The sequence below is a fragment of the Antrostomus carolinensis genome, unplaced genomic scaffold, assembly GCF_000700745.2.
Source record: "Antrostomus carolinensis isolate BGI_N321 unplaced genomic scaffold, ASM70074v2 scaffold19604, whole genome shotgun sequence".
NCBI lineage: Eukaryota > Metazoa > Chordata > Aves > Caprimulgiformes > Caprimulgidae > Antrostomus > Antrostomus carolinensis.
This window is the reverse complement of record NW_010313062.1, coordinates 40699-54943: the sequence shown is the minus strand read 5'-3', so window position 1 is coordinate 54943 and position 14245 is coordinate 40699. Positions and strand designations below refer to the sequence as shown.

Below are 14245 nucleotides of genomic sequence, written 5' to 3'. Positions count from 1 at the left end.
TCCCTCACTATATTTTTTCCCTTTTCTCTGCAGGTGCTGGTACAGGAGCTGGAACAGCACCAGGTCTGTGTGGGCTCTGACGAAACCATCTCTCTTGCTGGAGTCAAAAGTTCCCTTTACTTTACAAGTCATTCAAGTTTCTTCTACTCTACCCGTCTCAACTTTTTCGCCTCAACACACATTGTTATGGATGTGATATATTCCTCCTTCCCCTTTAACCACCTTTTTTTTTTTTCCTCCATTTAGTTGCTTCCTAAAAGGTTGGATTGGCAAGGAAATGAGCATTCTAGAAGTTATGAAGAATTGGTGAGACTTTTTTTTTTTCCCCCAAAAAAACCCCCTCCTTTTAATTAGGATGATAACATTGATGTTAGACCCTTTACCTTTAAAAGCAGGCCCAAAGCTTTACCTTCTAGTTTCATTCCGGCTCTGTTAAGACACTGGAGTTATTTTGGAAAGGGCCTTTAATTTCTTTACATCAGACTAACAAAAACACAAGTGGTGTTTCAAACTGAGGATATTGTTTACATAGCAGAGGAGGAGCTTGGCCGTTGTGCGTTGGTAGATGCCACTGCCTACATATAGGGAAGAACCAATCTGAAGCAACGTTTCATTTCGGAGTTTCACGAGCAAGTTTGTTAAGCGCATTTTGATTTGACGGTATTTATTTTCTGCTTGGCTTCCTTCATCAGTCCCCTTCAACAGATTAGGAAATGAAATCGCTGTTCAGAAATCAAGGGTTGGCAGCTCTGGTACCTATGAGTATGCTCTTTATCTCTGGTTACTCACTGGTCATAGCTTTGTTTCTAAATATTAGAAGGATAAGAGTGATCTTTCAATGGCATGTACTTTATGCCTTCTGCAGCTGATGTTTGCTCTAAATGTTTTGACTTGCATCCGTTTCAGAATGGAAAGCTGTCTTTCTCATGGTGTTTTACTGCTTCTTAAATGGCAAAGTATTTTTGTCAGTTGTATATTGTGAAGCCATGGTGTGCTGGTGCCTGCCCAGTGTGGTTTTATCCTGCTTTATTGCAGTTGTTTTCTTGTTTTATTTCTCGCTTCCCCCCCCGGCCCAAAATTGACTGACTTCTCCCTTACCCATCAGTTTGTGTATTGTTATAGTTAAATTCATTTGTCCCTCTTGTGTAACACTTGAAGATCTCAGAATCATGTTTGCATAGAGAAGGAATGATATTTTGTTTAAAACATTGTCTTAATTATTATTATGTGCTGATAAACTGGATTCCATTTCATCTACTTGTCAGTGTGGTCAGTTGAGCAAATGAGATTTTAAATTAATGCTTTAAGTCACTAAAAAGCTTGATCTTGCTAAACAGGAATACGTTCAAGCTCTGACTTGAATTTAGCAAACATGAAAGTAGTTTTAAGCTTAAAAAAAGATTATTTTGGGTTTTTTGTTGTTTGTTTGTTCGGGTTTTTTTAACCCCAGTTGTTCTGGCAAAAAGTGGTTGTGTTGGGAGATGTTGTGTATGGATTCTTCTGACTTCAGTGCAGTTTTTTTTAACTGTGTTTATTATGCACATACAGTTGTCAGATTAATTCTTTAATATATGCTCCTTCTACCTCTTTTTCCTACACAATTTAAAAGAAATCTCTGTATAGGGTAATAGTATTTCAGAATATCCAAATTAATCTTCCAAAAGTTTTAGTTCCTGCTGTTGAGGGGCTTTGGGAACCTCTTGTTGTCCCACTGATCTCGCTCTGAATTTACAGAGACCATGGACTAATGCAATCATGGTGCAATTATTTCTTTTCCTCTCTTTTCATCATGGAATTAGAGCAAGACTTTTACTGTTCCTTCCAAAATCTGAGCAAAACTACTTAAAAAAGAAATGAATTGGAAGCTTTTCTATGCACGCTTCTATCAGGGATTGCATTTGGAATATATATACTTCCTGTTGATGGCATGCATGGTTTATAATGCTTGACATAAAGTGTGCTGAGGTTTCTGGCCTGAATGTCGTGGCTGGTACCACTTCAAGGGGCAAAATTTGTAAAGAAATGATGAAAAAGTGCATTTTGTAATCTTTGAACTGCCAAATGGATTTCTCTGAGATGAGCTGATTTGCTTGGATATATTTATCTGTGTGGTAATATTAATTATTTTACTGATACTACCACTTCCCCCCTCCCCCCCACAGCAATACAACCTTTATCCCCACAAGCTTTATACTTTACTTGGCTTTTTATGATTAAAACAAATATTAGGTTGTAGTTTAAATTATATGTTCTCAATACTCAGTGTGCATTTGGGCAACTTTTCGTTGAACGGATCTTAGATGACAGCATGTGGTATTTTTATTCCCACTGTTCTGATGGCAAGATCAGCATTGTCAGGGCTTTCCTCACCTGAGTCCAGTCAGTAGGATAAGGGAACACATTGTAAGCATGAGCTAGTTCTGCCTGTGTTCCCAGCTGCATGGGCAAGAGGCCACATACCTGTGTTGGTGTGGCCCTCTCCTGGGTGTATTGCCTGGGAATAGCCTGGCTGCAGAAGTAGCTGTGTGGCTTCTGCGTCTAACTGGTTTTTACGTGGCCAAATCAGAGAGTGGAGTAAGCGTGAGCCTGTTTGTGCCTGCTGATTCAGACCTCCCAAATAGGTTAAATTTATGAGTCTGATGGTTTGGTTTACTCAAGTCTGGGTAAACTCTACTTTGCATACTTAACTTCTGCATTTACGTGATTGACTTTATAGTTAGAGAATAATTTTTTTCATTGAACACCCAGAAAGAAGAAGGGTGGGTAAAGTAATCAAAAACCACACACATTTGTTCTTGACTGAGACATCTGAGTGTGTGTGTAGGTGTCTTCTTTTAGGTTGTTAGATGTAGGTAGTATGAGATCCTTCCTGAATGGACGCATTACTGTTTTGATCCTTTTGATTTAAGAAAGTAGGGCAGTCTTATGCTATGTAGTACTGGTTCTTCAAGGAAACTTTTTCCAGATTGTTCTCAAATCTACTAGTTTGCAGTTTATTGAACAAGTACTGTGCAGCTGAAGTACTCGTTGCATAAATCGTCATGCTTGATTACAACAGAGTTCTTGATGATCTTGAGTTATGAGTGTTTGAATTTTATTTTTAATAAAAATAATTGGTTGAATTGGGCAAAGACATGCATTGTTGGGTGCTGCACAAATGAGTGCAATACCTGTGAATTTTGCAGGCTTTCAGTAGTAGTTTTACTGCAGTTATTTTTACTGCAGCTCTCCCATTCTCTGAGAATACTTGCTGAATTTACTAGATCAGACCATAACAGAACTGATTTTGTTTTGTAAGTTCAACTTAAAAATATTTAAACAATGTTTAATATACCTGTTAATATTGATGCTTTTGGGTTCATCTGTTCTGGATGTACCATATGTATTTTTAAAAATTCAATTTCTGTCAGGTGCTGTCCAACAAACATGTGGCTCCGGACCATTTGTTACAAATTTGCAAGCGTATTGGCCCTATACTGGATAAGGAGATACCACCCAGCATTTCGAGAGTGAATTCCTTACTTGGTGCAGGGAGACAGTCATTGTTACGCACAGCAAAAGGTATGGTTTGTCTGTTATTTGAAATGGGTATGATACATTTTCATAATCATAGAATGGTTTGGGTTGGAAGGGACCTTAAAGATCATCTAGTTCCAACCCCCCTGCCATCAGCAGGGACACCTTCCACTAGACCAGGTTGCTCAAAGCCTCATCCAGCCTGGCCTTGAACACTTCCAGGGAGGGGGCATCCACAACTTCCTTGGGCAACCTGTTCCAGTGTCTGACCACCCTCACAGTGAAGAACTTCTTCATAAGTATATGGTGAAGAATTTTGGAATACTTAAAAGCAGTGAGCTTTCACCAAAATTAGCCACCCCTTCTGTACTGTGTTTAATCAACCAAAACACCAGCAATCTGTGTATTAATGGTATAACTCTGTACTGATTGTTGTGAAGAGAAGGTTTTAAGTTGTATCACAAGAATTATTGTTACTCATGAGTGCTGAGGCTGTTGAACATGGCCAGTTTTCAGTGTTGCTGCAGTATAATGAATCATCAGGACACAGATGCTACTTCTGTAACATCTCCCAGCTCTCCCAGTAGTACACTGGCCCGTGTTGGTTTTGAATGCGGTAGTTGTTGTACTCTGTTCGGTGCAAGTGTGAGACAGTAACACCAGTTTTCTGAAAGTTTTCTTGGTTAGTGCAAATGGCATAAAAATCAGCGCTTGTGAATTCTCTACATAGGCGGGAAGAAAGTCCTTGCCCATAACCTAAAGGGAATGGTTAGCAATGCATAAGTACGTACTTTATTTGATAGATTTTAGCTTTAGATTTCTCTTTGAATGTTTCTGGAAGGAGGGTATTCATGTGTTTGTGTGAAGTTCTGTTGGGTAGCTAGATGCTATGATGTGGGGCTGGTTTGTGGGATACTGATGTGTTTTCAGTTGTCTCTCCTAACTGCTTTAAAGGATGCACACTGAATGACAGTGACTGTTCTGTCCTGAAAATCAGAATTCCTATTACTTCAGCATGAGCGTGTCAAAATAACTGTCAATGCGGGAATATTTTTCTTAAGAATCACAGAATTGTCAGGTTGGAAGGGACCTCCAGAGATAATCTAGTTAAATAACTTAATACTAATAAATGTTCAATAAATATTTATAATATTTATTAATAAATATTCATTAAAATGTTAAAAATCTTAAATACTTTGCACTGAGAGTGAGTAGGAAAAATTCAGTTGAAAAGTTAGTTTTGTGTTACTTGAACTTCAGGGGCATCGTCATTTAGGAGCAATTTCAAAGTTTGGTGGTTGATTGTGTTGTGTTTTTTCCCTCCTTCTGTTACTTTATTAAATGGGTTTTTCTCTCCTCTGACACTGCACTGTTTGTAAAAAGTTTGGGGCATTTAGCGTTACTGTTTTTTTTAGTTATGTCAATACTGTGAGACCAGCTATAGATATGTTCTTTACTGTGTTTGGGAACTGCAACTCTGTTAGCATTTTTAACTTGTACTTATGAGAAACTTCAACCAGTTGGTTTTAAAGATTGCAGGAACACTGTTTGGAAGGGCTCTGCATTTGCTGCTCTTCATAGAGGAAGACCTCCTGAAATTCCTGTGAACTATGGCACACCACCGAATCTTGGTAAGCTCTTTTCAACACTCATTGCTGCTGCCGTGGGCATACGACGTGTGTCTTGATACTGGCCTTGCTGTGACACTGAAAATTGCACCTCAGAACTGGATCTGGAGGCTTATGTGGAGAACTTTGTATGACTTCGCTGGAGTTATGTGTTGGGTACAAAATCGACTCGCAGCACTAATGAGACAGTAGCCTCTAAATTACATCTTTTTCTTTTATAAAGGCCCTATATTAAGTAGATAAACCTACAGAAAATACAAATCCTTCTCCTTTGTATAGAGGACTCTTTTATGATTTAAGGTCACTTCTAGTAAGTCCTTAAGTAATATATTGATGGAAGTTAAATAAGATCATGCTTTAGAATAGACTTGTTTTAAACATCAGTATGTTCATTCTTTGATTTCTTTGTGTTCTAGTGGAAGTACACCGAGCAAAACAATTAACTGGATATGCAAAGTTCAGTACTTCATTTCCAGGAAGTATGTATCAGCACGTCAAGATGCACAGACGGATTCTTGGCCATCTTTCTTCTGTATATTGCGTTGCATTTGATAGGACTGGGCATAGAATATTTACTGTGAGTTGATGAAATACATCTGAATGTGAATATAGTTCTAGATGGATACAAGGAAAAGAACTCTGAAATGCATGTAGTGCTAAAACTTTTGGAAGTGGATATCAGTAGTGTCAAAATGGAGCTCCATCACCATTTTTGACTAGAATGATGCAATTAAAGGTTGGAAGTATGTAAGAAATTGTTGTACTTAATACCTGGTCAGGTGTTGACGTTGATGAAAGAGCTTTATTCAGTGACATAGTTTGATGTTAAGCATGTTTCATAATCTTTATGAAATGGCAGAGGCAAGATTGCTTCAACAGGACAGTACTTTCAGTGGCCCTTGTCATTACTGTAAGGAATCCGCTCCAGACTTTTTGCATTATATGGTATAGATCTGTGGTGATTGCAGCGTAATCCTGAACTGTAAGTTAACGTTTTGGGTTTTTTTAATGTTGATCATATTACTTTATTTCTTTCTGCATAAGTAGCACACATAGTTTTAAAAAGAAGTATAATTTACCAAGCTGTGGAAATCATACTTAGGTTCTTTAAAGGAAACCTAGACCTTTTCTCCTGAATATCTTTGAAAATCCTTGCTGACTGTAATAAATATTGCTTTCTAGGGCTCAGATGACTGTTTGGTAAAGATTTGGTCAACTCATAATGGCAGGTTATTTGCCACATTACGAGGACATTCAGCAGAGATTTCCGATATGGCTGTGAATTACGAAAACACTATGATTGCAGCTGGAAGCTGTGATAAAATGATCCGAGTGTGGTGTCTGAGAACTTGTGCACCAGTTGCCGTCCTCCATGGACATACAGGGTCCATTACCTCATTACAGGTATGGGGTTTTTAAGTGTTTCTACATATTGAAGCACAAGTAATATGGATGGATTGTAAGAAGCATCCGGCCCACGACACGCAGAGATAAGTTCCACTTGACAGTGTGGTATAGAAAGTTTGAAAGTATTTTAATGAAATAGTAGAAAGCAAGAAATAATTTGAGCAAAAAAGAGATGGTGTTTCACCTGATTTGGCAAGTTGAATTTACTTCAGTAGGAGGATTTAGATTTATGGGATACCCTAAGATTAGCTAGCTATCATATTGGTAAGAAATAACAAGTTTCCTTGGTTGCTTATTGAAATTGAGAAACATAGTTACATGAAAGTTCTACACCAATAGAACCTTCTATCTTTGTGTTACAACTTATTGAAAAGAAAGATGAGTACCTCATTTTCTGTTTGTGGAGAAAAGTCCTTTGTCATTGTTTTGACCAGGTTAAGAAGGAACTTGCCAAGTGTACATCTTCCTTTTTATGTCCAAGTGCAAGGAACTGATGTTCTCTTTCCTGTGAAGGTTGGCCTGTGAATGGCAAATAACTTCCACTGTGTCTGTCACTGTGGTTTTCACATGACTGAAATTATTTCTGGGTGACTGCCTGTGGGAATGTTAAAATCTGAACGTTTAAATACTGAAGTAAAAAATTAGTCAAAACCGCAAGAGAAACCTACTTTAAAAAAAAAAAAAAAGTTCCTTGTGTCCCTGAAATTCCTGCGTATTTAACTGAAGATAATGAAAAGGAGTCCTTCTTCACTTAAAAAAGATCACTACCTGTAATATTTGAGCTGTTGGAAACAAAAATAATTTCTGGGAAATACAATGTCCTCCTATTGTCTGTTACTGGAGATGTGATATGCTGGTTTGTGTTCTGATCCAGTATGTGATTCTTAAAACTTCTGTGATGTGGATATTTGTCTTAATCTCAAAAATATAAGTTCAGCGTAATGTGTTTTGTATTTAAATTTGAAGGTGTTGTGACACTTCACGTGCTGTTGGTAGTCCTTTGGATTCAGTCTGGTTTTGGCCTTTGTAATTCCTTATTCAACAGATAAACTATTAGCTCATTATGCAGATTTGCTGTGTTTTCCCATGAGACAAACAGGCTTATGTTGAGGGGTGGAGGAGAGTGGCTACCTGCCTTTGAGACTAATCTTCATATTTGCCGTTTCTGTGGCGTTAATTGCTTTTTTTTGTTTGTTTCTTTGTTTTTTAGTGGCAAAACACTTACTCATGGTGTTTCTTTTATTGTAGTATGGTGATTTTTTTTGTGTAAGTGTTCTTAATACTATAATTTCAATATGTGCAATTCACATGGCCATTTCCAATGGTAATAGTGTAATTGATGAACAATTTAATCAACTTGTTTAACTTGTGTTTTGTGAAGTTTTCTGAATGGTAACTTTGTGCATAGCAATAAATCCATGTCTTAAAGAAGTATATGTGAGGATTTCCTATAAATTCATATGTGATGCTGGGTTATACATACTTGAACTATTTCATAACTGATGCTCTGCTTGATTATAGAATTTGAAAAATAAGCCTGTCTAGTGGAACTTCCTTACCTTATTTTTTTTAGTCTCCTCTGCTCATTACTTCATTCATTGACAGAATTTTTCATGAGTGATTGTGGTTAGTTAAGACTAAAACAAAGGAGTGAATGAATTGGTTTCATATAATGCAATAATTGAAACATAGGCCACAAACTTATTTTAAGGTAAAGGAGATGTTATTTTGTAAATATTAAAAATGTGTTATCAACAACTGCTTTAGCAATTCTACTTGAAAAATCCAAAGAAAATCAAGGTTTTACATTAACGTTTTTAAAAGTTCAAAACCAGTTTTTAAATATCTCTTTTTCTATGTATCTGATTTTACTTTTTTCTCTTTAGTTTAGTCCAATGGTGAAAGGCTCAATGCGATACATGGTCTCTACTGGTGCAGATGGAACTGTTTGCTTTTGGCAATGGGATACAGATTCCATGAAATTCAAGTATGTAAATTGATTGCTTGATTATTATATTATGCTTGATTAAAATAAGTTGAGTGCTTCTAACTAGCTAAAAAAAAATTTTTTTAATTATAGTAAAAATATTGTGGAAATAATTTAGTACATAATTATTGTAAAGCACCATCACTAACTGTATTCTTTCCAAATTTATGTTACTCCGTTGTCCTGGGAGATTAATCGGGAAATATATTAACCTCTTACCACACTAAAGTACAAACGTAGAACAACTACAATTGCTGCAAACATAAATGTGTTGGAACAATATGATAAAGCTTTTTGTTTTTCAACAATCCTGTAGTTTTAGAATGTCTCTTACAGAACTTGCATGCAGAGTATGTTCAGCATAGTTTCTAAATGTTCTATGTATGATTGCTGTTTATTTGTTTTTTTAAAAATAAAAATAGATTATTACCAGAAAGAGGAGATCTGGGATGATCAGTCTATATCTAGTTTTGTGACATATAATGATAGTTGGTATAAAATGATCCAGTTTATTAGAGCAGGTATTTAAAAAAAAAAATCTTTAGAAAGCAGAAGATTATTTTGCTTTTTAATTCAGACTTGTGATCTGAAGGTAGTAGAATTGCAGCAAAAACTATCAAAGGCATAGTTTCATCTGAAGAATCTTTTAGGGCTGTAAGTTACAGGAGGAGAGTGTTTCAGCTAGACTCTTAATTATTTTTCAAAATTAATTTAGAGGACTGTATGAGATGTAAACATTGTTTAAATTAGTTTAAGCATGGGCTTAGATTGTTTTAAGCATTAATAAGTCTCAAAGCACCATTGTTAGGATTGGAATCTCTGCACTGTTTATCATAGAAGCATGAGAAATATTCTTATGCTGAAAGTCTCAACATTTCCTTTGATAAATGGAAAACTTCTTAATAGAAAAACAGTAGAATAATGAGCAGAGACCTGTAATGTTTGTAAGTGGCACAACTTGCTGGATTCCTTGTTAATGTAGTTCCTAGTAGCTACTTCCTGTGCACAAGTTTTACAGATGTTACTGAAGTACCTGTTGCGTAGATGTTTGAAAAAGCATACCTTTATGTTTTTAAATGTTGATAAAAGCTAAGTTTTGTGCAGCATGTCTCGTTTCAAACATCTCGTTCTTTTTAAGCAATCGGCCAGTGAAATTCACAGAGAAACCTAGACCAGGGGTTCAGATGCTTTGTTCTTCATTCAGTGTAGGTAAGTCATGTAAAGAATGAATTGAGTTTTCTGAGTCTTTCCTCATAAGTAGTCATTATAATACTCTGGTTTTAATAGCTTTAAAATATATAAAACCAGCAGCTGTGTAGTAAGTGATTGTATATATGTGTATCGTTAGCCTATGAGATTAGATTATCCTATTATATCCTATCTCATTAGCCTATGAGATTAGATTATCGTTAGCCTATGAGATTAAATAATGTGACTTGCCTTAGCTAACAGTGAAAGACTGTTGAACTAAGTGACACTCTTTTCCTTTTGCCATTGGTGATTTTACAGAAGTAATAGTCACCTGATGCTTGTTTACTTTTTATATATCTTGATGGGTTTTTATTTTTTTTAATCCCTTAGTATAATGTCAGGGATTTGCAAAATTAGTTCTCTAAGGTACCACAGTCAACAGCAGTGGAAGTGGTTACTGCCAATCCTGATTCTGTGCCAGCTGTATGCAGTCATAAAGATCCCTTATTTCTTAAGAATCCACAAATGTATCTATAAATGTGCTTCACTCCTGGCTTGTTGTCTTCTTTCATTTGAATCGTGGGTGACTTGTGGGAAGGCTTACTGGTAACAGGCAGCATGAACATTAGAAGAAACTTGGGAATATCAGAAATAAAATACAAATCCAAGTGTAGCTTGTTAATGTTGTCAGCATATAGCCCTGGGTTGGGTTTGGGGTTTTTTTAGGTTTTGTTTGTTTGGGGTTTTTTTGACAGCATTTACAGGTGCAAAGAGGTACTGCCACCACAGCTAAATACTGGGTTACTTATACTGGTTTACTTAATGCTTCTACACAGTTTCAAAGCAATTCACGTGCCACACATGAGACATGCTACAGTGAAGAGTTGTCTAGATAATTCTGATGATGACTAGCCATATTCCACATAATCAAAGGCCTCTGTGCACAATTAGTAATGTTAGATGTTTCAGTGTTCCCCTAGTTGTGTATTTTAAAATCTTTGTAACACTGAGTGTGACTATTTATTTTTTACTATGATTGAGGGAGCTTTCTGGGGCAAGAAAGGGATTTCCTTCCACATCTGTATGTCAGTGAAAGAGGAAGAGCATAAAAAATGTGACACTTTTCAGATTATTTTTTTTTTAAACTAGGCATCTGAGAAATGTTGCTGATCTGTTTTAATTTCATATACAGTAGCTTAATTGTTGCTTGATTTTTACAGGCGGTATGTTTTTAGCAACTGGCAGCACTGATCATGTCATCAGGATGTATTTTTTTGGCTCTGAAACACCTGAGAAAATAGCTGAATTGGAAAGTCATGCTGTAAGTAAGATTGCTAAATCCAATAATTAGTCACTGCAAGCAGTATTGAAATTACAAGTTAATGTTGTTAGTGGGTTTGTAGCAATGTTCTTTTACTGAGTATTTTTAGAACTTATGCAGAATTTCAGCGAGTCATCTCAATGTGACTTGACCATTTTAAAGGCTGGAATGTATCAGGATGACATTTCAAATTCCAGCTTTTCAACTGGGTGTAATTTTTTTTTTTTTTTAAATTTTAAAGTGTGTGGTTTGCTCAGTTGCTTCCCTCTGATGCAAGTGTGCCTAGCCACCCACATATTGTGTGCTGTGTACAGGAAGTAGATAGGCTGAGAATGTGGGTTTCATTATTCAAATTATTTACCATTTGACACCTTTTGTGTTAATTCTTTAAATGAGATCAAGTTTCCAGAATTTTAATGCTGTCCATCTTTGACCTTCATTCACATCCTCAGTGGCTGTGCAAGCTGCTTTATACTTCTTAAGTAGTATGTTAGCTTGCTGGTTTTGCATTGTCTCCCCGTGTGCTTTATGTAGTGTGTGCTGTCTGTCTTTACTTGCTTTCACAGAATGTTAGGGATTGGAAGGGACCTCAAAAGATCATCTAGTCCAATCCCCCTGCCAAAGCAGGAACCTAAATGAGATCACATAGAAAGGCATCCAGGCAGGTTTTGAATGTCTCCAGAGAAGGAGACTCCACAACCTCCCTGGGCAGCCTCTTCCAGTGCTCTGTCACCCTCACTGTAAAGAAGTTTCTTCTCAAGTTTAAGCGGAACCTCCTGTGTTCCAGCTTGTACCCATTGGGTACCCTTGTCCTACCATTGGGCATCACTGAGAAGAGCCTGGCTCCATCCTCATGACATTCGCCCTTAACATATTTATAAACATCAGTGAGGTCTCCCCTCACTCTTCTCCAAGCTAAAGAGACGCAGCTCCCTCAGCCTTTCCTTATAAGGGAGATGCTCCTCTCCCTTAATCATCTTGGTGGCTCTGCGCTGAACTCTTTTTTCATATAATTGATATCTGTTAAGAAAATAACTTCTTAGATAAAACACTCTCGTTTTTTATTTGTGTACCTTAGTCTAGGAGACTCTATCTTCTAAGAAATCAAAGGGCAATTTGGCTTATGTTCATGTGCTGATGGTTAATTAGTCTTTTTTTTTTTTTTTTTTTTTAGTTTTTTTTTTTTTTTTTTTTTTTTAGCGCTTGATACGTAAAGACTCTGTAGTTTTACTACAGAGAATTTAGATTTAGTTGAACCCTTAAAGCCCTTTCAAAGACAGCTCTTAAAATGCTTGTCTTAATTTTGTTTGTCCTAATATAATTTCTCTAATACTGAATCTGATTTTAACCATTTATGTTACAGTGATAAGGCTTGAGCAATATGTACTTTGTATGTAGAGAGGACTTTTAGCTCTGAAGATTAACTGATCCGAGCATGCTGTCTACTTTTACTTTAGTTTTTATTGTGACAAAAACTAATAACTAATTGTATATTTCTTTAAGGAATGTGTAAGTAGGAGTAGGATTCCTGTGGATTGTAGTTGGCTTAGTATATTGGAAATATATATTCAAATATGAGTTAATTTGCTGTCAAATTATTAATGGACAGTTATTTTGTTTGTCCATCATTCATATTTAGTTGGGACTTTTTTTTTTAACTTCCATTTTAAATGCATTAATGGTTAGTGAATTCTGGTAAGTTTTTGTTGGACTTGGTTCACCTTGCAGTTAAAACTGTTAAGAAATTATACAATATGCAGTTTTTTCATTGTTTCCGATTTTACTAAGCTCAGATTTGTCAAAACCGTATTTTCTGTTCAAAAATATAATTTCTAACAAACTGTACTTTTTCTTACAGGACAAAGTTGACAGCATTCAGTTTTCTAACAGTGGTGATAGGTATGTTGAAAGATGCTCAAATGTTATCAAACAATATATTATTTTGGAATTAAGAATGTATTATTTTTCTTACCTGGAAGTTTCCAGTAAGGAAATTCTATTTATTTAGAACTCAGAGGGGAAATTTAGACTAATCCAGGAGAGCATCGTTAAGTTTCAGCTCTCTGTCTTTGCTTTCTATTAATTTTTGTTAGACAATGTCTTTGGACTGGCTGGGGTTTTATTTACCTGGAGGAATGTAACCACTTTTTAACATACCCGATGTATTTGTGTCTTCATAAACCTCCTCTTCCCCCTCCTTTCAGTTTCAGAAAGTATTGGATGAAAGTATGAAATAGGAAAATGCAATGCAAATGGTCTAAAATATTTTTTAATCTTTTTAATTTTTTTTTTTCTAGCCTACTATTATTTTTTTAAGGAAATTAATTTAATGGCATTTTTCAGCTGATTTAGGGGCAGAGGGGAAGGATTGTGTAAATTCAATTTGTAAAACTTCACCCATATTTCCAGTACAGAAATGAATCAAAATTGATCTCTGATTAGTCTGTCACTAATGAAGATGTGGATTTTAGCCTTCAGGGTAGACTTACATCTACAACCATAAGTTGCAGCTTTATTTTGATTGTTTTTTTTCTCTTCTTGAAAGCCAGATAACTGTGACTAAGGACACTAGTAATCTACATTCAGTTTGGAAGTTGTAGTTGTCTCTTTTTTTTTTAATATGTATTCATCTGCAATTATACTTGTCTTTGGGGCCATGATGTTGCACTGGTCCATTCATGTTGCTTGCGTAGATTATTTTTCAAGGCAGTACCAAGAAAAAAAAAAAAAGGCAAAACTTCTGTTGTTTGGTGACACTTTCTATGGAATATGTTTAAGATGTATAATTATTACTAAAATGAATCATAGCAAATCAGAGCACAGTCATGATATACCTAGCACGCAGACTTTTTCTGTGGAAGATACGTCAACTGTCTTTCTCATGGTTGTGATTCACGGACCAGGGACATTGTCTTTGGATGTCTTACAATGTTTCGGTTCCTCTCTTCAGGAATTTCCATCCTGCTGCATTGATGATTCAGTAGTTCATGAAATGGAAACCTGAACTGCCATGGTTTACACCTTGGTATCTTTAAGTGAACCATTGGTGGTCTTCTCTTTTATGCACAGTTATGGGTGGGAACATCTCAAGTTTTGCTGTGCTGATCTGTTCTTGCCTCTATTTCAGTATGTGTTACTCTACAATTTCAGAATACTTTAATGAAGTATTGTAATTGAGAAGGAGTTGGGGATGAA

At 36.1% G+C, this 14245-nt stretch overlaps 1 protein-coding gene across 1 annotated transcript in view; it reads left to right on the top strand.

The window, feature by feature from the left end:
- Positions 1–27: 27 nt before the first annotated feature.
- Positions 28–14245, top strand: part of BRWD1 (bromodomain and WD repeat domain containing 1) — a gene marked incomplete at its 5' end in the record, with an annotated part of 53020 nt that continues 38802 nt past the window's right edge. The window contains 10 exons of the mRNA XM_010167227.2: positions 28–63; positions 247–306; positions 3411–3561; positions 5049–5147; positions 5561–5721; positions 6327–6548; positions 8438–8538; positions 9677–9747; positions 10950–11050; positions 12909–12949. Of these exons, the coding sequence (XP_010165529.2) occupies positions 28–63; positions 247–306; positions 3411–3561; positions 5049–5147; positions 5561–5721; positions 6327–6548; positions 8438–8538; positions 9677–9747; positions 10950–11050; positions 12909–12949 (1043 nt within the window). The remainder of the gene's footprint in view (positions 64–246; positions 307–3410; positions 3562–5048; positions 5148–5560; positions 5722–6326; positions 6549–8437; positions 8539–9676; positions 9748–10949; positions 11051–12908; positions 12950–14245) is intronic.